Source organism: Onychostoma macrolepis, chromosome 25, assembly GCF_012432095.1.
Source record: "Onychostoma macrolepis isolate SWU-2019 chromosome 25, ASM1243209v1, whole genome shotgun sequence".
NCBI lineage: Eukaryota > Metazoa > Chordata > Actinopteri > Cypriniformes > Cyprinidae > Onychostoma > Onychostoma macrolepis.
In genome coordinates, this window is record NC_081179.1 from 4,981,095 (window position 1) to 5,005,611 (window position 24,517).

Sequence of the window (24,517 nt, forward strand, 5' to 3'; positions counted from 1 at the left end):
CCAATGACAGCACCCTCTGTGGCTGATATAACGGGAACCTCTGGCAGCGGGACAGACAATATATGGCATTTGAACCCTGAGCCCTTGGGTCTGGACAAACACAGCAGCGAGCCTGGAGACCGAGGTCGCTCAGACTGGTATCTCTGGGACTGAGATGGTCTTGGGTCTGTGACTCATTGGGCCAGCCATGACCAGGACAGATGGTATTGAGAGAGAGAGAGAGAGCTCTGGACAGCCATGACAAGAACCTCTGAACTGGCAGTGGCAGGAATCTCTTTAGTAGCTCTGGGTTGCATGTTGTCAGAGAATGGAAGCTCTTCATTGTGTAAGTGAAGACAGAGAGCTGGTATTTGGACAGCGGAGGCAGGAACCTCAGGAATGGAGTGGCCATGATGGGACAAACAAAAAGGGGCAACCAAAAAAGGTATGTACATATATACAATATGTACACATCCCTCCGGAAGCAGTACCGCCAGACGCAAATACTGCTTCCTCAAGCCAAGGCGCAAGGCGCTACACAAGGCTTGCTCGCCCCGCAAGACGCAAAGGCGAGAGAAGGGATGGAAGCATCTCCCACTGCAGCCCGCAAGACGCAAAGCTGCATGAGAGACGCCAACTGGAGTGGTCCTATAAGACGACCTGAAACGAAACACAAAAAGAACAGGTTTGAGCTTTTGGTTCCTTACCATGAGCTATTGATTCTTTTTAGCTGATCTTGGGTTCACTACCTGAAACCAGTTGTGGGACATGATTTACCCCAGACCAAGTCTCCGGATTGGCTTCACATGGAGGAGAACCCCGAGGAGGTCACAGCATTCTGTGCAGGAAGACGGGAAATACATTATTTTATTACCTTACACTTCAGAGCTGCTCTATTTGATCATGTTATTCTAAGCTGTAAGATGTTTTGTATGATTCTAAATTATTCATTTTTTTGTGATGAAGATCTCACCTTTTGACAGCCGGGTTTGGACCACTGCTTGTACTGCAGCAGGTACAGGTCATAGTCACTAGGGAAGTGTCCACACAACAATGTGAACATCACTATCCCTAGTGACCAGACCGTCGCCGGCCAGCCGCAGTACTCTCCCCTGCTGTAGTACTCTGGAGGGGAGTACGCTGCTGTGCCTGGAGGAGAGCAGAGTTTGTGTGATGTGTAAGTTTGCATTAACGCAGCATGATTGTTCTGTATCTATTAGGAAGAAATGAATTATATCATACATACCATGGTATGACTTGAACGGTGAACTCCCCAGAATGTCCCCGCATCCGAAGTCAATCAGCTTGACTTCGGATGTCTCCCTGTTTATCAGAAGGTTCTCCAGTTTGACGTCACGGTGGAACACTCTGCGGAGGCAGCACATGTGTGAAGCGTGAGCCGCCTGCCACATGATTTGCCGTGTTGTTTCTTCATCAACGCTTCCACCGTGACGCCTGATGAACTCCACCAGATTCTCACAGGGAGAGGGACATTCCAGGACCATGACAAAGTGGTCAGGGTGGTCCGTCCAGTCCAGCAGCCTGATGATTTCTGGCACTCTGTGACCTTTGTTCACCAGGATGGTGAGGGCGATCTCTTTCGGAAGGGGGTTTGGATGATCAGGCTAGAAGACAGACAGTTCTTATGATGGTTACATGAAGGTGGTTTCCCAAATTGGTACTTAACCTAATATTAATAACTTAATGTTAATTTGAGATGTTTCATATTGTTTATATAATGCAATATACTTACAATGAAAATACATTCCGTTTGCCGAGTCTTCATGACATATTTCAAAGCCACCTGATGAACAAAGCAAAAAATTTACTTAAGAAACACAAAGAGGGCTAAGAATACAGGATGAGGATAAGACAGGACAAACATTTGCTGGCTTGATAATGCGTTATTTATATCAACTTACTTTAAGATCATCATCCAAACGTCTCCCTTCATACACCACGCCGAATCCACCTTTCCCCAGCTGAACAAAAGACATTCTCATGGTTGTATCATGTACCATCACTACTTCTTCCTGCCCATGCCATCTCCCTCTTCTCTCCCTCATCCTGCTGCTGCTCCTCCTCTTCCTGACCTGAGCTGCTCTCTAGAGACTGTTTTTTGGCAGCTCTGAAGAAAGAGCGCAGCCTCCGCCACTATTTCTTGCTCTTTCTTTTTTCCTTCACTCTCTCTGCCTCCTTACTCTCCTTCTCCTCCTCCTCCTCCTCCTCCTCCTCCTCCTCCTCTCCTCCTCCTCCCTTTCCTCCTCCTTCCCCTCCTCCTCCTTCCTCTCCTCCTCCTTCCTCTGCTACTCCTCCCTCTCCTCCTCCTTCCTCTCCTACTCCTCCCTCTCCGTCTCCTCCTCCTCCTCCTCCTACTCCTTCCTCCTCCTCCTACTCCTTCCTCCTCCTCCTCCTCCTCCCTCTCCTACTCCTCCCTCTCCTCCTCCTTCCTCTCCTACTCCTCCCTCTCCGTCTCCTCCTCCTCCTCCTACTCCTTCCTCCTCCTCCTCCTCCTCCCTCTCCTCCTCCTCCTCCCTCTCCTCCTCCTTCTCCTCCTCCTCCTCCTTCCTCTCCTCCTCCTCCTTCCTCTCCTCCTCCTCCTCCTCCTCCTCCTTCCTCTCCTCCTCCAGCACCAGCAGGGGTCTCATCGCGGGGATGAGGGTGTTGAACCGCCGTGTTGGTGCTGGGTTTTGGGGGTGTACTAAGATGTTGATCGTACACCTCGCCAACCGTCATCGGACTCACTTTAGTACCTTGCTGTCCCATCGCTGTGAAAACTCACTGACCACTACAACAAACCCACAAAGAATGTAAGAATGTCCCGCGCTTTATATACTCCGAGAGTTCTATTCGAACGCGCTCTGTATGGCGTCATAAGGCTTTGAGCGTCTCAGAACTTTCTTAATGATTCCCGTTCAGCCCCATCAATAAAACATGATTGAAAATAAATACATTAAAAATGTATTTTTTTTTTTATTCAAATGAATTCATAATGTATGTATAAGCCTATAGGATTTTAAACAAATGTGTAGCCTATTATTAATGCTTAAAAATATATATGCTGCTCTCTCTACTAATCTCTCTTTCTCTCATACCCCGCGTCTAGTTGGCCGGGGTGGAGGCACTGGTCTGCTCATTTCTAACAATTGGAAATACTCAACCCGCTCTTCCCTATGCAATTACAACTCATTTGAATCTCATGCCATTACTGTATCAGCTCCGATAAAACTCCAGATTGTGGTCATTTACCGTCCCCCTAGCCAAATTCTAGCCACCTTCCTAGAGGAGCTGGACGGGCTGCTGTCCTCTTTCGTGGAGGATGGCACTCCACTCTTAGTCTTTGGTGATTTCAACATTCACCTAGACAAGCCTTATGCTACAGACTTCCATTCACTCCTAGCTTCATTTGATCTCAAACGCCTTACCACTACTAGCACACACAAATCAGGCAACCAACTTGACTTAATTTACACACGCAATTGTACTGCAGATAACATTCTGGTACAACCACTACATACTTCGGACCATTTCTTCATTACATTTACATTACACTTTGCTTCTCCTGTGCCACCAACCCCCCTACCAGTTACTTTTATACGAAACCTGCGCTCCCTTTCTCCTTCCCATCTCTCCTCTGTAGTATCCTCCTCTCTTCCTTCACCCACCCATTTCTCAGCTCTGGATGTAAACGCAGCTACTGAGACTTTATGCTCTACCTTAACCTCTTGTCTAGACGACATTTGTCCTCTCTCCTCTAGGCCAGCACGGGCTGCTGCTCCTTCCAACCCCTGGTTATCCAAGGTTCTTTGTGAACATCGGACTACACTCAGAGCGGCAGAGAGAAAATGGCGCAAATCAAACGATCTGTCGGACCTCAGTAGGTACCAGTCTATGCTCACATCCTTCTCTGCTAAAGTCCACACTGCCAAATCCTCACATTTCCGCAACAAGATCGACAGCGCTCCAGACATGCGTAATCTCTTCAGAACATTTAATTCTCTCCTCTGTCCCCCTCCACCACCTCCCACCACCTCTATTACAGCTGATGACTTTGCCACTTTCTTTACAGACAAAACTAGATCAATCAGTGGTCAGTTTTCACCTCCACGCACACAGGACCCTCACCCTACCACATCCACTGCTAAAACTCCCATCTTCTCTTTCTGTCCCCTCACTGAAGCTGAAGTATCCAAGCTTCTCCTCTCCAACCATCCTACAACATGTCCTCTTGACCCAATCCCCTCACACCTTCTCCAAGCAATCTCACCCACACTCTTACCTGCACTCACACACATCATCAACACATCCCTCCTCACAGGCAACTTCCCCATTGCGTTCAAACAGGCTTGGGTAACCCCACTGCTCAAAAAACCTACATTAAACACTTCTCTTATAGAAAACTACAGACCTGTCTCTCTCCTTCCTGTTCATAGCGAAAACACTTGAACGAGTTGTCTTCAACCAAGTCTCACTGTTTCTTTCACAGAACGACAAACTGGACGCTAAACAGTCAGGTTTCAGGAGGGGCCATTCAACTGAGACTGCGTTTCTCTCGGTCACTGAAGCCCTGCGAATTGCAAAAGCCCATTCCAAATCATCAGTCCTCATTCTGCTGGATCTATCTGCCGCTTTTGACACTGTCAATCATCAGATACTCCTCTCCACCCTCTCATCACTGGGCATCACTGGCATTCCACTTCGCTGGTTTGAATCCTATCTCACTGGTAGGTCTTTCAGGGTGGCCTGGGGAGGGGAGGTATCCAAAGCACATACACTGGTCACTGGGGTTCCTCAGGGATCAGTTCTTGGACCCCTCCTCTTCTCCACATACACTACATCACTGGGTCCCATCATACAGACACATGGATTCTCATACCATTGCTACGCTGATGACACACAGCTCTACCTCTCTTTTCAACCAGATGATCCAACGGTAGCTGCAAGGATCTCAGGTTGCCTGGCGGACATCTCGGCATGGGTGAAAGAACATCACCTGCAGCTCAACCTGGCAAAGACTGAGCTTCTTGTCCTCCCTGCCACTCCGACTCTACAGCATGACTTCACGAACCAGTTAGGTTCATCAACAATAACCCCATCAACTTCGGTCAGAAATCTTGGTGTAATCTTTGATGATCAGCTGACCTTCAAAGACCACATTGCAAAGACTGCTCGATCTTGCAGGTTTGCACTATATAACATCAGAAAGATCAGGCCCTTTCTGACAGAGCATGCTGCACAACTGCTTGTCCAGGCCCTTGTCATTTCTAGGCTGGACTATTGCAATGCTCTTCTGGCTGGACTTCCGTCTAACACAGTCAAACCTCTACAAATGATTCAGAATGCAGCGGCACGACTGGTCTTCAACGAGCCCAAAAGAGCCCATGTTACACCTCTCTTTATCTCCCTGCACTGACTACCAGTCGCGGCTCGCATCAAGTTCAAGACACTGATGCTTGCATATAGAACAACCACTGGCTCAGCACCCGTTTACTTGCACTCTCTATTAACAAACTACATCCCCTCCAGAAATCTGAGATCTGCTAGTGAGCGACGCCTCGTGGTACCATCACAGAGAGGCTCAAAATCACTCTCCAGAACATTCTCGTTCACCATTCCTGGCTGGTGGAACGATCTTCCCACCCCTATCCGGAATGCTGGATCCCTGTCAATCTTCAAGCAACAACTGAAAACTCATCTCTTTCGACAGCACTTGACTTCATCCTAAACTTAAAAAAAATAAATAAATAAAAAAAATTTAAAAAAATTCTCTTTACTTATTCCTTCCTTTGGTAGTTTGTATTTATTTGAACAATGCCTGAGACTTGGTGTTGCAAGCACTTCGTCTGTCTGATTGCCTCTTCAAGATGAATCGCTTTATGTATTCCCCAATTGTAAGTCGCTTTGGATAAAAGCGTCTGCAAAATGACTAAATCTAAATCTAATATATTCTGGTAGATTTTAAAATAAGATTACAATTTTAAAATAAAGGCAAATTTGCAATACATTGTGCTAATATGTTAAACAAAAGAAAATTGTTGCTGTGCGATTTCATTGTTGATAGCAGGCTAGTGGTTGTTAATATTTTTGTCTATATTTGGTATAGAAGACTAATGAATGCCAATGACTTTTAGTTTGGTAACTTAATGCAGTGATATTCCTATATTGTTTAAGTATCGAAATACTGTTTGGCATCTGTATGAAAACGCAAAATCTCATATGTCTTCATGTCTTTGTTTAGCTGTCAGTGTATTTGTGATGTTGTTAGTTTCTCCAGTAGAGGGTGTCTAATGTTCAGATTTGATTGCAGTCTGTTGGAATCTAACCTTCATTTCACGCGCAAAAGATATTAAATTAGGAAAAAGTAATTAACAATACAATAAAACATTTTTAACGTAAATTATTATCTTTAATGGAAGAATCTGCTATATACTTAGAAGCTGCATAGAAAATTAGTTTGGTTTAAAAATCTTAGCATTACTCGCTCTTACACGAACTTAATATTCATGAGCCTTAATTTAAATCGCTTGACGCGTCAGAACAACGCAGAGTTAACGGTTTCTGATGCTGCGGCGGAGTTTAACGACAGAAGTCGTCTCTGTCTCTCTCAAACATTGATTTGCTCATTAAATTAGTCTTTCTTTGAATATTTGAGACAGATTCAAAGGCAGCAGTTTTTCTTATTTTCACTTTTGAAGTAGGTCTTCTAGTCATTTCCTTCAACGGAGCGCGGTCTTCTCTCTGAGGAAAATGTAGGCCCTAGCGTTACCCGGCAAGTTATGAGTTTATTTGTTTACTTTATTGTTTCCTAAATGTTTATTATTTTTCCATATGTGTAGACCCGAGATGTTAACACATAGACAAGTTGGTCGCGAATTATTTCAGTGTTACTGTAATTAAGGTGGATTTTAAACGAAAGGATGTTCTTCCTATTTGGAAGTGTATTTTTCATAAATGTCACATGAAGCAAGTTGTCACATGTCCTGTTCTCCTTTACAAAACTTTAATTATAGCCTATATATATACGTTGTAGAGAGTGTAGAGAGTGTCTAATAAAAAGTTGTATGAGATATATTTGTGATGTTTTCGTCTGTATTTGTGGTGTTGTTGTGTTGGTTTGTGTGACTCAGTGCCTCTGAAGAGCATCTCAGTGGAGGTTCTGGTTCAGGATCATGTAGCCACAGTCTCCTCCACTCTGCAGTATGTGAATGAGGAAGCGCGCCCCCTGGAGGCCTTGTTCGTCCTCACTCTGCCTGCTGATGCTGCTGTCTGCCACTTCAGTGCCAAGATCGGAGAGCAGGAGATTGTGGCAGAGGTGCAGGACAGAGAAACCGTGAGTCCAGATACAAACCCACAGAACATTTATTTACATATTTATACTACACATCACCATTTAACAAAACACTGACTTCTTCAGATTCCCAGAGTCTCTTTGGTCACCTGACAGCCGAGCAGGACATTCCCCTCACACACACACTGAGACAGATTGCCACTGAAACGCACAAACACACACACACACACACACACACACACTCCGTGTGTATCAAAGAACTGAAGCTATTTGCTCAAACATCTCTTGATCAGTGTTGGAGCCAGAGGGGTGTCCAGGGCCACCCTAGGTGCCACCCCAATAATTAATATGCTACTATTTCCTTTTCTTTGTTTAATCATACTGAAATAAGCGTTTATTTTAGCCTCGAACTCAAGGATGCGACGTGTCTGGTGTTCCACATTGCGCTTCGTCTTGTCCATTTCCAGCACCACTCGTTTATTTTCTTATGGAGTGAAAAACATCGCAGAGCAGAGAGGACACAGACAACGAGCTGACGGACACAAACGTCTCTCCCGTTCCGTGACAGTACAAACGAGCCACTTGAAGACTCAGCGGCAATGGGAATTTTCTTGTACCCAGCTCCTGGTCGACAGAGGAACCAAGCCCCAAGGAGCTGCGGGAGGGTGCCCCCCTCCCAGTCTGGGCTGTTGCTCCAGAACCTCCTCGGACCGTGCCAGCCGCTTCCAGAATCTCAGGGTCTTTCTTTGGGCGCCCCGGGCTGAGACGCAGCGTGGAGGATCCTCTGCTGATGTCGGTGAGGGGAGCGGCGGTTCCCACTCACAAAGCTCCCGAAGCGGTGGTGTCCGCTGAGTTTTTCTCCGAGGGGGCGGGGCTCATCTCAGGCCTTTCCAAGGTGACGGTGCCCTTTCACGATCCTCCCGAGGCGGCGCCCACTCAGAAAGCTCCCGAAGCGGCGGCTCCCGCTCGCTTTCCTCTTGAGGCGACGGTGCCCGCTCACAATTTCCTCAAGGCGGCGGTGTCCGCTCCTGATCCTCCCGAGGCGGCGGTGTCCACTCCCGATCCTCCCGAGGCGGCGGTGCCCGCTCACAAGGCTCCCGAAGCGGCGTAGCCAGCCATTGCCCGTATTAAAGCTTTCTATAGATACTATATTTATCAAGTCAGTGTGGCAAGTAGGCTATATGCAATTGTATATTCAGATGAGACACACTTGAGTATCTGTCCATGTCTCTCTGTAGGACACTCTGCTATTATTGTTGAAGAGTCTGCCCATGGGATGCTACTTCAATATCTATGGATTTGGCTCTAATTTTGAGTCCTCCTCCTCGTTAGTATCTAGATCTTCAGTCATAGATATTCAGTTTTGAAATGTGTCAGAGGAGATCAGATGTTTTGTTTTTCTTTGCAGTCAGAGTGTTGAGTACAATCAGGACACAATGGATCAGGCTCTGAAGAGAGTGAAGGAAATGCGAGCAGACATGGGCGGCACAGAGATATTACAGCCTCTAAAACACATCTACAGTCAACGCTGTTACCTCAATCACCCCAGACAGGTACAACACCTCAACATACATCTGAATTATTTACTGTAATTAATGACATACACAGCTTTTCTTTACAGGAAGTGAGTCAAACTTCAAAACTCCTTTGAACACACATACACATTAGGGATACACAAAGGAAAAACAAAAATTTTAGAGAAAAATACTTAGTGGTAGAGTAATGTAAATTTTAAAGGCTGAGAGCAGGGTCTATAGAAGCCAATGTATGAGTCTGGGTAAATTCTTGAAAATATCTAAAAACAGAATATTTAAAGCTTTGATCAAGTGGTTTGGCTTGAAGTCTGGCAACCTGTAAACTATAGTCGGCTCATTCTTTTTTTTTGTTTCAAAGTATTTTTATTGAATATTTTGTCAAACATGAGACAGAGTTAGACATCTTTTTAATTTTTTAGATAACATCCCTACCCGCAATAATTCCCCCTGTTGCACGATTATACATTTAAGCTTTCTAATATGAAAAAAAATAATAATTTACTACTCCTCTGAGATACCTGAGGGGTCCATCTTCTTTATCTGATCTAAAGCATGTCGGTACAGCCTCTTATAGTGTGCCATATTTTTTCTAAAGCCATATAATGTAGTAGGTCCTAAAGCCATTGCTTGAAGGTTGGAGGGGATTTTTCTTTCCCTTTGAGCAGTATTAACTTCCGGGCTAAAAGCATAGTAAAAGTGATCAGATTTTTCTTACTGATTAATACATAAGGATTGTGGTATGATACCAGATTTTGAAATGATAGTCTCGGGCTCTATATGTGTCTTTAATGTATCAGAGAGAAATTTAAATACCAAGTCTTTTAGAAGAAGTCTTTTAATTTTGAACAAAGCCAAAACATGTGAGATAGCATAGCTGGCTCAATTTCACACCTATCACAGTTAGGGTCTAAATTTGGTTTGAATTTGGCTAATTTCACTTTGGACCAATGCAGTCGGTGAACAATTTTAAATTGAATTACTCTGTTTTAGACAAATTGAAGATGAATAAATATTATTTAAGACAGACTGCCATATGTCTTCCGAGAGTTCTATATCTAATTCCACCTCCCATTTTCTTTTTAATTGAGCTAGGGGTTCCAGGTTATGAGAATTGTTTACAGAATAAATTTTACCAATGGCTCCTTTGGAATATGGACTCGGGTCCATAACAGACTCAAGAAGGGAACAGGGAGTCAAGGAGGGATAGTAGCTCAATGAGGAAGACACGAAGCTGAAGATATCTAAAAAAGTGTGAGTCAGGAATTAGAAACTTCATTTTCATTTGACTGAATGATGCAAAGTCTCCATCAATAAACATATCTTTTAGTGTCCAAAGACCTTTCACAGACCAAATATCGAAGGTTTCATCCATAATAGAAGGGGTTAACGTGTGATTTCTTGCTATGGGAGCGTAGACTGATAATTCCTAGAGTGCAATACTTCTTCTAAATTGTGCCCATATTTTGAATGAGTGTTTAACAACTGCATTTGAAGTCACTTCGCTTTGCTTCGTAGACAGAGTCTGGAAGGGCATAATTGACAAGTGTTTACTTTCTCGTGGGCGGGCGCTTGTCTGAAGTTTAAAATCATTGGTGTACCCGTAAGCCAATCACATAACGGTTGGTTATGACGTATGTTATTCGCCGGCTCAGCCGCCTCGAACTTCCGCTGTAAACACAGGTATGCGGCGAAAACAAAACCATCGAGCAAAATACCGGAGAGAAGATGGCTGTGAACGACTTTTGCAGATTATGTGAAGTAAATCTATGCATCAACAATTATCGCCTTGCCGGACTTTGGCCTCTCCACTTTCTCGCTGATGATCGTTAACGGTTAATAAATTAAACTTTTCCCAAAACCTGTCGGGAGTAGGGCCACAACATCACCGCCATTGAAAATGTGAACCAAACACTCTTCTTGTTCGGGCTTCAGTTGGCAAATGCCGGGAATATTCTCCACAACAGAGCGAATAGCATCCCGTGTCTCCATGCCCGCTGTTGTTTTAGATTTCCCTCACCTAAACTACAATCTTAAATTTGGCGCTTAGCGTCTACGTCACGGCTCTCAGCCCGCCCTCTGTTCGTTGATTGGCCCGGCTGCTGCGGAGCCGGAGATAAACTGGGAGATGGTCTGCTATATCAGACTGAGTACAGAAGCGAAATGAAATTGAGCAGAAGTACGAAGTCTGACATAGTCAGGCTAGGCGTGAGGAGAGGCTGGTCGACATGACATATTTTCTAAAGACAGCCAATTGACCTATCGGTAAGCCCCTCCCCTCGAACGCAGACTAGCCAATGGCAGTTGAGTATCAGTTGCACGGGGAGCAGAACTCTGATATCTTCAGGTTTCAGCACCACAGAGAAACATTCGAAGATCCGAAGCTCCCACTGGTTTTATGGGGTTTATGCTTCAAAAATGGAAAAACTATGTGTCTGGGGTACTTGTAACACTGATTCCAGGTATCCTGAGAGGATGGGCAATATAATTTATTTTATTACATTTCCTGAATCCAAACAAAACAGAGCAAAATGTCCCTAAGTATTCACCCCAATACAAATGAAGACAAAAAAAACTTTCATTTTCTGGTTGTCATACACTCATTAAGTTACAGTTTTCATCTGCTCAAGCAGAACGTTAATGTTATCTTGTGCTTTAGCAAGGTATCTCTGGCTAAAACTAGCTAACGTTAAAGTTAGTGAGTCCATGCTAATGTACAAACCTAAATAGCAGACTGTTCTCGCGTCTTGTACAGTGTAGGTCAAAAACACACAAATGTAGGTCTACATTTCAGTGCCTCTCCATATTAAACTGGTTAAATGTGCATTAATTTAATCGTAGCCTGCGATACATGAACAGTGTTGATCCTGCATGTTGTCATCCGCGGTCGTGATGACCGACTGTAATATGAGACTTCTCCCGCTTACATTGTAATCTGTAAACCCTCGCTTCGAGTTACCCACCGTATTTATTTTTAAATATTTTATAAATCCCTCCATGGAATAATTAATTCCCATTTGGTGGCCTTCTGTGTCCAAAATTGTGCAAAAACATCGTGGGACAAGGTTTTCACACTGCAGTTGCGGGGCTTACCGATAGGTCAATTGGGGCCACTATTATTTGATGAATTAATCCAATATAAAATTGCACGGATATTAGCTACCCAGTAGTAATACTGAATGTTGGGTAAAGACAGTCCTCCATGCTCTCGGTGTCGTTGTAAAATACTTTTGCGGATGCGCTCATTTTTCCTGTTCCATATGAATATAATCTGCCCATTCTGATATAAATTATTGTTCTTTCTTCAGTGTTCATCTTCCCTGATGGAGGGGTTAGGTGTTGATTTGATCTCATTAAGATTTAATAATAAATGTTTCTTTTAGTAAGTTAATATTTCTTTTCAATCTGTGTGCGCTTCTTGTGCCTGCAAGAATGTGTTTGTGGGTTTTGCTGAGACAGCTGTCACAATATACATAACATCAGTTCAGTTACATTCACTAGAAATGACTGGGTGCTAAAAACAGCTCTTGTACCTCTTTTAATGTGTTTATTGACAAATAAAGGCTCTTGGCCTTTAAGATTATAGTAAAATAGTTTTGGACCAAAAATATACACATTAATTCATCCCTATTCCAGAGTTTTGCTTGTTTGTTAGTTCTGTTGGTTATGTCTGTTCTTGGCTGTTTCTCCAGATTTGAATCTGTACTGACTTTTGGTTTCTGCTCCACCAGAGGGCTCTACACTGAAGTCTAGGTCAATGTGGGGTAAGTGCACCTCAATGTAAAATTCTGAATTATGCAGTGTTTGTGAAGAAATGATTGTTGATGAAGACATTTGGTCCTCCCAAAACTAGGGAATCCTGGACCTCACTAACTGCCAAACATGAGATGAGATTGATACAACGGTTGTGTTTGGAACTGAATTCTAGTCCACTTACTCACCACACACTGTAGACCTATGATTCTTCAAAAATATACTACTTCACACAGTGTAATACATTTGAGGTGTTGTTTTGATCTCATTAAGAAATTATTATTTTCTACACAAAAAACACACATGAGTCTGTTCCAAAGCTTTTCTTGTTGTTTGTTTGTTAGTTCTGTTGGATGTGCAGTGTTTCCCCTAGGTTTATAATAATGGTAGGGGAAACACTGATGTGTCTGTCCAAGGATGTTTCTCCAGATCTGAATCTGTTCTGACTTTTGGTTTCTCTGCCAGTAGCTCAGTCGGTCGATAGATGTAGCCTGTTACTGCCAGGTAAAAGCACCTCATTGTAATAGTTTTGTGAAGTATGATTTAATGCAATGATTTGTTTTTTTTCATGGCATATTTGCTGGAACATTTAATTATTGATGTACTAAACCACACAGCTAGTCATAATGAGTAAGGGGTTGTTCACACAGGAAGTGCTCTTTTCCAACATTTTCCAAAGCTGAACTGCATTTAACTTGACACAAAAAAGCTGAAACACGCAGAAACACGCATGGTGTAAAATACTGAAAACACAATAACCAAAAACACAAGTTCAGTTCATTTTAGTGAATCAAACACAGCTTAAAAATAACTGTGCTATTTAAATCAGTGTAGTCACTGTCTAGTAGTTCATTTGACAATGCAGTGAAAGACAACTAGACTCACTCTTTGAGCCTTACTCAAGGGAGAGCTTACTCTTTTCCCAGTTGACCTGAAGCCCCAACTGGCTGAGTGCTGAAGCACTGGGTCCCTGTGATCACAACTGTTAGTTGAGGATCCTGATGCCCGCTTCCCGTAGCGGGGCAAGGGCGCCCTCCATGACCTTTGCGAAGACACGGGGGGACAGGGACAGCCCGAAGGGGAGGACCCTGTACTGCCATGCCCGACCCTCGAACGCAAACCGTAGGAACGGTCTGTGTCGTGGAAGGTTTGAAACATGACAGTAAGTGTCCTTCAGGTCGATCGCTGCAAACCAATCCTGGGGCTGGATGCATTTGATTATGCACCTGTGCGTCAGCATCTTGAACGGAAGCCTGTGCAGGGCCCGGTTCAAGACTCACAGGTCCAGGATTGGTCAAAGACCACCGCCTTTCTTGGGTACGATGAAGTAAGGGCTGTAAAACCCTTGCCTCATCTCACCTCATCTGGAGGGACTGGCTCGATTGCATCCTTTGCCAGGAGGACAGCAATCTCATCGTGCAAGACAGGAGCGTTCCGAGCTGCCACCGAAGTCTCGAGAACGCCGCTGAACTTGGGAGGTCGCCTGGCGAACTGAATCGCGTAGCCGAGTCTAATCGTGCACGTGAGCCAACGAGACGGGCTGGACAGCGCGAGCCACGCCTCCAGATGCCGTGCAAGTTGCTCCAACGGCACGATCGACGTACCCGCGGTGGTGCAGTGAAGGGCAGTAGAGCTGGATGGTACAGAAGGCTGTGCGTTCTGAGGCATCCTCGCAGAACTCCCTGGGTCCCAGGGGGGACTGGCTAAAGGTGCGTGGGGAGGCACTGCGTCCCCGAACCGCACTCTCTTGGCCGCTGGCAAGATGGGTCGTGGGCGAGAGTGAAGAGGCAACGCGTTGCACACTGTCGGCCCGTGGACCTGAAAACCCGGAAGAAAAGGAAATTTATTGATGGTTTTAGGAATGTGTTTAAGTTTCGCTGTAGAGGCATGAATTCTCTTGATTCTCTTGTCTTTTCCACTTATGTTGGTTTTCCATGTTTTATGTGCACTTTCCGTAGAAAATCATTTTTATACCGTACCAACTCTATATTGCATTCCCTAACCCTAAACTATAAACATAACCCTAATATGTTCAAAAAACATTGTTTAATATGATTTATAATGTGTTTTCCTCATGGGGACAAAAAAATTTATAGTATACATAATCAATACCAGGACACCTACACACACTTGTTGCATGAGACTGGCACAATGGTTATGTTTAGAATAGAATACTAACTCAGTAGCTCACTTCATACTGAATGTACACATTATACTACCTACTATGTATAAATAGAGCTCCAGAAGGACCCGTTATTGCTGCTGGTTTCTCTCCAAAAGGCATCCGGCTGTTGGGATCTGGACGCCACACTGGCTGATGTGTTTGGGAAGACGGTGGATGAGCTGACCAATCAGAAACCAGCACAGGTGAGAGATGTGATGAAATGATAAGACAGCGATGATTGTGTGCAGTGTCCAGTAACAAATGCAGTGGATGATGGTCTGTACACAGGTGGATGGGTCAGTATGGGCCACTCTCCTGGCTCTGATCTGGTTATACGGCTGTAAAATAGAGCAGCAGGTGGAGTGGCAGTTTGTGGCCATGAAGGCAGCGTCATGGATCGGCTCTCAGAAAGGTGAGATCTCCATTCCAGACCACATTCATTCAGTCAGCGTTCATCAAGAGACGTTTGAGCTTGATGATTTGAGTGTGTGTGTGTGTGTTCAGTTTCAGCCATTATAGGGAGTATGCAAATATGGAAACGAAGATGTTCTGTCTATCCTTGAGTGTTGATTGTTATAAATATAAGGACTTGTGAATGCATGTTAGCCATGTGAACCTGTCATCTTGCAAACCGACTTCCCAAGGTGTTTGGATTCCGTTTTTGTTGCTTGTCTTGTGGATCCAAATAAAAGAAGAAAATGTGTGGGTGCGTGCGTTTCATTGGGAGATCTGTCTCAGTGTGTGTGTGTGTGTGTGTGTGGGGAATGTCCTGCTCGGATGTCAGGTGACCAAAGAGACTCTGGGAATCTGAAGATGTCAGTGTTTCTACATCCTGATCCTTCAGAAGACCAAAGAACTGTTGGTGTTTCATTAACCATTTCTGTTAGGGTTTCAATAAAATTGAGTTCTTTATTAGCTGAAATCAACACCATATTATTATACACAATATTTTAAAACTATCATAGTAATGTTTTGAATTGGAAAATAATTTGAATCAGATTAAACAAAACCTTTTCTTGTTTGTTGTTGTTGTTGTTTTTGTGTGTGTACTGGTATATGTGATTTACGAGGACACAAATGTGTATAATGACACGGGTAACGTAAACATGGTTTATGAGGACACTTCCTGAGTCCCCGTAAAACAAAAGGCTTAAAAACATTCTAAACGGTGTTTTATGAAATACAAAAATTGCCAGTAGTTTCCTGTAAAGGTTAGGGTTGGTGTGGGGCAATAGAAAATATGGTTTGTACAGTATAAAACCATTACGCCTATGGAGAGGCCCGTAAACCACAAATGTGTGTGTGTGTTCAGTTTCAGCCATTATAGGGAGTATGCAAATATGGAAACGAAGATGTTCTGTCTATCCTTGAGTGTTGATTGTTATAAATATAAGGACTTGTGAATGCATGTTAGCCATGTGAACCTGTCATCTTGCAAACCGACTTCCCAAGGTGTTTGGATTCCGTTTTGTTGCTTGTCTTGTGGATCCAAATAAAAGAAGAAAATGTGTGGGTGCGTGCGTTTCATTGGGAGATCTGTCTCAGTGTGTGTGTGTGTTCAGTTTCAGCCATTATAGGGAGTATGCAAATATGGAAACGAAGATGTTCTGTCTATCCTTGAGTGTTGATTGTTATAAATATAAGGACTTGTGAATGCATGTTAGCCATGTGAACCTGTCATCTTGCAAACCGACTTCCCAAGGTGTTTGGATTCCGTTTTGTTGCTTGTCTTGTGGATCCAAATAAAAGAAGAAAATGTGTGGGTGCGTGCGTTTCATTGGGAGATCTGTCTCAGTGTGTGTGTGTGTTTCAGTGGGCGATCTGTCTCAGTGTGTGTGTGCGGGGAATGTCCTGCTTGGATGTCAGGTGACCAAAGAGACTCTGGGAATCTGAAGACGCAAAGAACTGTTGGTGTTTCATTAACCATTTCTGTTAGGGTTTTAATAAAATTGTGTTCTTTATTAGCTTAAATCAATACCATAGTATTATACAGAATTTTTAAAACTCCCATGGTAATGTTTTGAAATGGAAAGAATTTGAATCAGATTAAATAAAACCTTTTCTGATTTATTATAGACTATTGTTGTTGTTGTTGTTGTTTTTTGTGTGTGTACTGGTATATGTGATTTACGAGGACACAAATGTGTATAATGACACGGGTAACGTAAACATGGTTTATGAGGACACTTCCTGAGTCCCCGTAAAACAAAAGGCTTAAAAAAACATTCTAAACGGTGTTTTATGAAATACAAAAATTGCCAGTAGTTTCCTGTAAAGGTTAGGGTTGGTGTGGGGCAATAGAAAATATGGTTTGTACAGTATAAAACCATTACGCCTATGGAGAGGCCCCGTAAACCACAAATGTGTGTGTGTGTGTGTGTGTGTGTGTCAGTGTTTATCTGAAGCTGTTGGACTGGTGCTCAACTTTCACACAGCAGCAGAATCCTGTTTGGGTGTTAAAAATGGTTACGTTCAAACACAAACTTGTTAAAGTTTAACTTTATGTAAATTAGAACAGCAACACAATGCTGAGACTGTTATTAAAGTAAAAAAGAAGAATCTTCCCACTTTTTCATGCAATGAAAGGCCAAACACACTATAAAATAGTCCATAGAGCTTCTTCTGAAGCTATAATTGATTTACAGTGTTTGAATTCCACACATGATGTCCCTATATTTCAACATACATTTCATTTAGATAAAATATGCTAGCTTTTAAAATTAGCTACTATAACGGCTATTGCTGTTGATACATAACCAGGACAAGTCAATAATGATGAATATTTTACTTTTCAATATATAAGGGAATAGAACTTTGTAATATTTTATACCGTATTCTCTCTATTCCATGATGGTCTTTGAGCGAGCAGCATCTAGTGGTTTCATCTCAGAGAGCACTTTCTGTAAATAAGTTCTATTAAAACAGTTTCTCTTTTCTACTTAGCTGTATTTTCTCTTCTAGCTTCTACTTACCTCAGACTGAAATTTGGCATTGTGGTTCTGTGAGTATTGTTGGAACTTGCATGAGAAATATTTTGTCACGAATCCCCATTTGTGAAATGCTTTGGAGCATCTGCTAAACCACTAAATGAAAACATTAATTTCAAATTTTGTTCTTTATTTCAGATTAAAGCTTGTGGCACCAATGACAGCACCCTCTGTGGCTGATATAACGGGAACCTCTGGCAGCAGGACAGACTATTTCTAGCATTTGAACCTTGGGCCCTTGGGTCTGGACAGACACAGCAGTGGTCTTGGGTCTGTGAATCATTGGGCCAGCCATGACCAGGATGGTATTGATAGAGAGCTCTAGGCAACCATGACAAGAACCTCTGAACTGACAGTGGCAGGAATCTCTTTAGTAGCTCTGGCTCGTTTGATGACAGAGAGTGGGAACTCTTCATTGTGTAAGTGAAGACTGAGAGCTCTGGTATTTGGACATCGGAGGCAGGATCCTCAGGAATGGAGTGGCCATGATGGGACAAACAAAAAGGGCAACCAAAAGAAGTATGTACATATATACAATATGTACACATCCCTCCGGAAGCAGTACCGCCAGACGCAAATACTGCTTCCTCAAGCCAAGGCGCAAGACGCTACACAAGGCTTACTCGCCCCGCAAGACGCAAAGGCGAGAGGAGGGATGGAAGCGTCTCCCGCTGCAGCCCGCAAGACGCAAAGCTGCATGAGAGACGCCAACTGGAGTGGTCCTATAAGACAACCTGAAACAAAACAGAAAAAGAACAGGTTTGACCTTTTGGATCCTTCCCATGAGCTATTGATTCTTTTTAGCTGATCTTAGGTTCACTAACTGAAACCAGTTGTGGGACATGATTTACTCCAGACCAAGTCTCCGGATTGGCTTCACATGGAGGAGAACCCCGAGGAGGTCACAGCATTCTGTGCAGGAAGACGGGAAATACATTATTTTAGTACCTTACACTTCACAGCTGCTCTATTTGATCATGTTATTCTAAGCTGTAAGATGTTTTTTATGATTCTGAATTATTCATTTTTTTGTAATGAAGATCTCACCTTTTGAGAGGCCGGGTTTGGACCACTGCTTGTGCTGCAGCAGGAACAGGTCATAGTCACTAGGGAAGTGTCCACACAACAATGTGAACATCACTATCCCTAGTGACCAGACCGTCGTCGGCCAGCCATCGTACTCTCCCCTGCTGTAGTACTCTGGAGGGGAGTACACTGCTGTGCCTGGAGGAGAGCAGAGTTTGTGTGATGTGTAATTTTGCATTAACGCAGCATGATTGTTCTGTATCTATTAGGAAGAAATGAATTATATCATACATACCATGGTATGACTTGTACGGTGAATTTCCCAGAATGTCCCCGCATCCGAAGTCAATCAGCTTGACTTCGGATGTCTCCCTGTTTATCAGAAGGTTCTCCAGTTTGACATCACGGTTGTACACTCTGCGGAGGCAGCACATGTGTGAAGCGTGAGCCGCCTGCCACATGATCTGCCGTGTTGTTTCTTCATCGACGCTTCCACGGTGACGCCTGATGAACTCCACCAGATTCTCACAGGGAGAGGGACATTCCAGGACCATGACAAAGTGGTCAGGGTGGTCCGTCCAGTCCAGCAGCCTGATGATTTCTGGCACTCTGTGACCTTTGTTCGCCAGGATGGTGAGGGCGATCTGCTTTAGAAGAATTGAGTTTTTATGATAATTACATGAGGGTGGTCCCTCAAATAGGGATTTAGCTGAGTCTTGAACCAGTTTATTGATTTAATTTGTGATTAATATTAATTTGAGACATTTTATATTGTTTTTATAGTGCAATGTACTTACAATGAATATACATTCCATGTGCTCAGTCTTTGTGACATATTTCAAAGCCACCTGATGAACAAAAAAAATAAAAATTATTTAAGATACACTAAGAAGAGGGGTTTAGATGATAAAAGATTTGCTAGCTTGGTAATGTGTTATATACTTTTACTTACTTTAAGATTATCCTCCAGACGTGTCCCTTCATACACCACACCAAATCCACCTTTCCCCAGCTGATCGCCCACAGTGTAACGGCTGAAGATGTAGTCTATTAATAGATAAAATAACAATATTTCAACTGAGATCAGTGCTTTGTGATGCGAGATGCTGTATTTAATCTAAAAACGAAACAAACTTTTTCAACAACAATTTTCATACATTATTAATTTTAATAACTTTATTTTAATTAATTGAGACTATATTGAATATTTATGGTTTTAACATATATTAGTACATAAAGTCATTCAACAGTAATGTTTTTAATCTGTCATGGAATAAATATCTTATCATGCCTGTATGCACTGTTGTGAATTTTAGATACTGTGTGTGAGGGTACTGATAGTTTTAACATGGTCAAAGTAGAACTCTAGTTAAAAAAAAAACGTGTTCTCATAAGATGGTTGTGTCATGTACCATCACTACTTCTTCCTGCCCATGCCACCTTCCTCTTCTCTCCCTCATCCTGCTGCTGCTCCTCCTCTCCCTGACCTGAGCTGCTCTCTGGAGACTGTTTTTTGGCAGCTCTGAAGAAAGAGCGCAGCCTCCACCACCACTTCTTGCTCTTTCTTTTCTCCTTCACTCTCTCTGCCGCCTCCTCCTCCTCCTCCTCCCCCTTCCTTTCCTACTCCTCCCTCTCCTCCTCCTTCCTCTCCTTCTCCTCCCTCTCCTCCTCCTCCTCCTCCTCCTCCTCCTTCCTCTCCTCCTCCAGCACCAGCAGGGGTCTCATCGCGGGGATGAGGGTGTTGAACCGCCGTGTTGGTGCTGGGTTTTGGGGGTGTACTAAGATGTTGATCGTACACCTCGCCAACCGTCATCGGACTCACTTTAGTACCTCGCTGTCCCATCGCTGTGAAAACTCACTGACCACTACAACAAACCCACAAAGAATGTAAGAATGTCCCGCGCTTTATATACTCCGAGAGTTCTATTCGAACGCGCTCTATATGACGTCATAAGGCTTTGAGCGCCTCGTAACTTTCTTAATGATTCCCGTTCAGCCCCATCAATACAACATAGAGGATAAATCAATTAAAAATGTGTTACGTTTTTATTTTTTAACTAAAATGTATTTATAATATATGTGTTGGCCTATAGGATTTAAAGCAAATACATTATTTCATTATTGATTGCAGGTCTAAATTCAGTATATATTAGGTATAAAAAGCTAATGAATGCATATGATTTTTGGTTTGGTAACTTATCTAATGCAGTGATATTCCTAACATGTGGTTTAAGTATCCAAATACTTGCTGGGCTACTGTATGACAACGTAAAATCACTTGTCAACATGTCTGTTTATAAGCTGTCAGTGTATTTGTCATGTTGTTAGTTTCTCCAGCAGAGGGCGTCTATTCAGCGTGTAATATTTTCAGATTTGATTGCATTCTGTTGGAATCTAAAGGCATAAACCCCATTTCGCGTGCAAAATTAGGAAAAATTAATTAAAGAAATTAATTTAATTAAAGTGCGTTAATTTTAACGCACATGATTATCTTAAATGGAAGAATCAGTCATATTTAGAAGCTGCATAGAAAATTAGTTTTCGCTCCTACACTAAACTTAATATTCATGAGCCAAACCTCCTCGATTTAAATATTGTGAGGCGTGAGAACACAACACAGATCACGGTCTCTTTACTGATGCTGCTGCGCGCGGAGAGTTCACCACAGAAACCGTCTCTTTCTCAAACTCTAGAAACTCTGAAACATAGATTTGCTCGTTAAATGAGTCTGTCTGTGAATATTTGAAGCAGAGTTAAAGGCAGTAGTGTTTAATTTTCACTTTCGTTCACTTCTGAAGTAGCTCTTCTAGTCATTTCCTCAAACAGCGCGAGAATGATGAACTGCGGTCTTCTCTCCGAGAAAAATGTGCCAGGTATGAGTTCACCTGTTTACTTTTACCGTTTCCTAAATTAAAACTTTTTAAATATGTGTAAGAGCTGAGGTGTTTCTATACAGGCAAGTTAGTCACGAGGGCTTTATCTAATTATTACTGCAATTAAGGTGGATTTTAACCGAAATTATGTTCTTCCTGTTAAGAAGAGTATATTTCATAAATGTCATGTGGAGCAAGATGTCACATTTCCCGTTCTCTTTTGTTCACAAAACTTTAATTTAACATCTATACGTTCATGTTTGTATGATAATGTAAGTGTCCAAATTATAATTTTTTTAATCAAAGCTGTGTGAGATGTATTTGTAATGTTATTCTGCTGTGTTTGTGATGTTGTGTTGGTTTGTGTGACTCAGTGCCTCTGAAGAGCATCTCAGTGGAGGTTCTGGTTCAGGATCATGTAGCCACAGTCTCCTCCACTCTGCAGTATGTGAATGAGGAAGAGCGCCCCCTGGAGGCCTTGTTCGTCCTCCCTCTGCCTGCTGATGCTGCTGTCTGCCACTTCAGTGCCAAGATCGGAGAGCAGGAGATTGTGGCAGAGGTGCAGGACAGAGAAACCGTGAGTCCAGATACAAACCCACAGAACATTTATTTAGATATTCATGCTACACATCACCATTTAACAAAACTGTATCTTGCAGGCGAGGGATCAGTATGATGACGCTGTGAGTTCGGGTCAGCAGGCGTTTCTGTTGGAAGAGAGCGCAGAGAGTCCTGATGTGTTCAGACTGAGTGTCGGGTGTCTGTCGGCGGGTCAGAACGCTGCCGTCACCATCATCTACGCCACCGAGCTCGCTGTGCAGGCCGACCACTCGCTGCGCTTCTGTCTGCCGGCTGTCCTCAACCCCCGATACACACCAGCAGGTCCTACAGCAGCTCTGACACACACTTTATTAGAGCAGAGAAGCTGATTCTAACACTCTCTGTGTCTGTGTCAGGTTCAGCTGCTGGTATAGTCTCAGAGATTTCATCAGGAGCTGTTCCCTACACGCTGACTCTCAGTGTTCATGTGAGCTCTCCGAAGCCCATCTCCAAACTAGAGTCCAACTGCACTCTGGATCCTCTAGTGTTCCTCCACTCTGATCACACTCAGGCTACGGTACTGTGTGTCTTCATGTGTTTATCTGGATGTGTGAGCAGAGCAGGTTTATGCATGTGTTGTTTGTGTGTGTAGGTGAATCTGAGTCCTGGTCACATGTTTGATAAGGACGTTGAGCTGTTTGTGTACTATCAGGATACCCATCAGCCCTCTGCTATAGTGGAGGCAGGAGTGACCACTGCCCCGCCAGGTAGGACCTGCAGATCACTGGGATTATGGGGTTGAGTGATCAAGCTGTCACTGACTCTTTCTCTCTTTTTCAGGTTCTCTGATGAGGGACCCAGTGGTCATGATAAATTTGTACCCAGAGTTCCCAGAGGAAGTGATGAAATCACTGGCAACTCGAGGCGAGTTTGTTTTTGTGGTTGACAGATCAGGCAGTATGAGAGACATGATGCATCATGGGAAGGGAGCACAAAAGCGCATTGAAAGCGCAAAGGTAAGATTTAAGATTCAAAACAACATTTAAATATATTCAGATGAGACGCATTTAAAGTCATCTTGAAACTCATTTTACAACCAGTTTCATTTCTATTTTGTGACATATTGCTAATGGAAAAAGGACACTTAATGAGGATAAATAATGTAATTTGGGTGTGCATGGGTGACATGATGCATAATAAAAAGAGCACAGAAGTGCAGGATAGTGCAAAGGTAAAATTTAAAGGGGTCCTATTATGCATTTTCACTTTTTCAACTTTAGTGTTGTCACGACCTCCCCGTCTAGGGTTAGGAATGTCGATGACAAATAAAACAATTAGTTTTATGCATATCCCTTCTCCTGTCCCAGCTCACAAACAAATACTACAAAAAAACGAAATAGTGTCAAAAGTAAGCTTTTTATTGACACAAATATGAATAGCAGGAAGCGTGAATCTTCAGAAGGGGTTCAGGCCAAAATAACAAACAAAAATGGTTTTAACTAAAAGAGAAATAAATGTAACTTACCTAACAAAATAAAAATCCCAAAGAAAGTACAAAAAGTCTTTCCTTACTCCCTATCTGACCATAAACAAGAGAAAACTACTCAGGAAAAATAAATGGCAACCTCCTCCCTACGGCTTCCAAAAATAATGAATTAAACATTAACAAATGTCATAATCAGCAGCGGTCTAAATAAACAAAAACATATAAATAGAATATAATACAAAGATAAACTCATACCAAAGTACCAAGACAAATGTCCTCATAACTCAACAGTGAAAACTGGCCACACAGGCTTAACTCACTCAAAAGAACAACACACTAACATTTAGAACTCCAACAATCTAAATGTCTGGTGCAGGAGATGAGGGACAAACGACAACGGAGCTCTACGACGTGTGCACCAGAAGCTCTCCTGCATTGCCGTCTTTCCCAGTATTTCAACACTCCCGCTCTCATCAACGTAATCTGCCGCAGCTGAACCCAATCAAGCCTACTCAGAAGGAGAGGGAGAGATAGAGCAAAAGAGAGACAACGAACTGCACAACAACAATTCACAACATAAAAAATAAATATAAATGAATAATAAAGAAATGACACATTACGTCCAGAGACGTAACAGTGTGTAATGTTGCTGTTTAAGAATAAAACAAGTTTGGGAATGTGCATTAAGAAAATCCATAAAATCTTATGTATATCTATCCATGTCTCTCTGTAGGACACTCTGCTGTTACTGTTGAAGAGTCTGCCCATGGGATGCTACTTCAATATCTATGGATTTGGCTCTAATTTTAAGTCCTTTTTCCCGTTAGTGTCTAGATCTTCATTCATAGATATTCAGTTTTGAAATGTGTCAGAGGAGATGAGATGTTTT

General features: G+C 42.9%; 4 protein-coding genes across 25 annotated transcripts in view; 2 read left to right on the forward strand and 2 right to left on the reverse strand.

The window, feature by feature from the left end:
- Positions 1 to 922: 922 nt before the first annotated feature.
- On the reverse strand, positions 923 to 2,000 carry LOC131534995 (serine/threonine-protein kinase pim-1-like). Its single transcript, XM_058768142.1, has 4 exons — positions 1,902 to 2,000; positions 1,733 to 1,783; positions 1,226 to 1,604; positions 923 to 1,128 (listed from the first exon to the last, which is right to left on the reverse strand). The coding sequence occupies exons 1-4, from the start codon at positions 1,998 to 2,000 to the stop codon at positions 923 to 925; spliced, it is 735 nt and encodes a 244-aa protein (XP_058624125.1).
- A 5,135-nt stretch (positions 2,001 to 7,135) lies between these two features.
- LOC131534847 (von Willebrand factor A domain-containing protein 5A-like) lies at positions 7,136 to 18,705 on the forward strand. 8 transcript variants are annotated; one of them, XM_058767924.1, is made up of 8 exons: positions 7,136 to 7,309; positions 8,506 to 8,594; positions 8,676 to 8,820; positions 12,492 to 12,563; positions 13,018 to 13,056; positions 14,789 to 14,919; positions 15,005 to 15,128; positions 16,530 to 16,798. In XM_058767924.1, exons 4-8 carry the CDS (start codon positions 12,557 to 12,559, stop codon positions 16,607 to 16,609), a joined length of 381 nt encoding a protein of 126 aa, XP_058623907.1. In that variant the 5' UTR covers positions 7,136 to 7,309; positions 8,506 to 8,594; positions 8,676 to 8,820; positions 12,492 to 12,556; the 3' UTR covers positions 16,610 to 16,798. The 8 variants fall into 8 exon arrangements, with proteins under 8 accessions (XP_058623907.1, XP_058623904.1, XP_058623910.1 ...); XM_058767927.1 differs by lacking the exons at positions 7,136 to 7,309; positions 16,530 to 16,798 and adding exons at positions 7,812 to 8,391; positions 17,842 to 18,705; XM_058767920.1 differs by lacking the exon at positions 7,136 to 7,309 and adding an exon at positions 8,339 to 8,391.
- On the reverse strand, positions 18,506 to 20,340 carry LOC131534996 (serine/threonine-protein kinase pim-1-like; the record flags this gene model as incomplete). Its single annotated transcript, XM_058768143.1, has 6 exons — positions 18,506 to 18,615; positions 18,751 to 18,927; positions 19,025 to 19,376; positions 19,527 to 19,577; positions 19,682 to 19,776; positions 20,142 to 20,340. Coding segments are annotated over 6 exons (939 nt in total), but the record flags the coding sequence as incomplete, so codon positions are not given.
- Positions 20,341 to 20,991: 651 nt separating this feature from the next.
- The window catches only part of LOC131534834 (von Willebrand factor A domain-containing protein 5A-like), a 36,257-nt gene continuing 32,731 nt past the window's right edge, over positions 20,992 to 24,517 (forward strand). For 4 of the 15 annotated variants that reach the window (XM_058767886.1, XM_058767887.1, XM_058767892.1 and 1 more), the window contains exons 1-7: positions 20,995 to 21,602; positions 21,977 to 22,179; positions 22,262 to 22,484; positions 22,559 to 22,719; positions 22,795 to 22,909; positions 22,983 to 23,158; positions 24,362 to 24,450. In XM_058767886.1, the coding sequence (XP_058623869.1) occupies positions 21,563 to 21,602; positions 21,977 to 22,179; positions 22,262 to 22,484; positions 22,559 to 22,719; positions 22,795 to 22,909; positions 22,983 to 23,158; positions 24,362 to 24,450 (1,007 nt within the window). In that variant the 5' untranslated portion in view covers positions 20,995 to 21,562. Of the gene's footprint in view, positions 21,603 to 21,976; positions 22,180 to 22,261; positions 22,485 to 22,558; positions 22,720 to 22,794; positions 22,910 to 22,982; positions 23,159 to 24,361; positions 24,451 to 24,517 lie in introns of all 15 variants that reach the window. The other 11 variants (XM_058767890.1, XM_058767896.1, XM_058767895.1 and 8 more) reach the window with 8 other exon arrangements.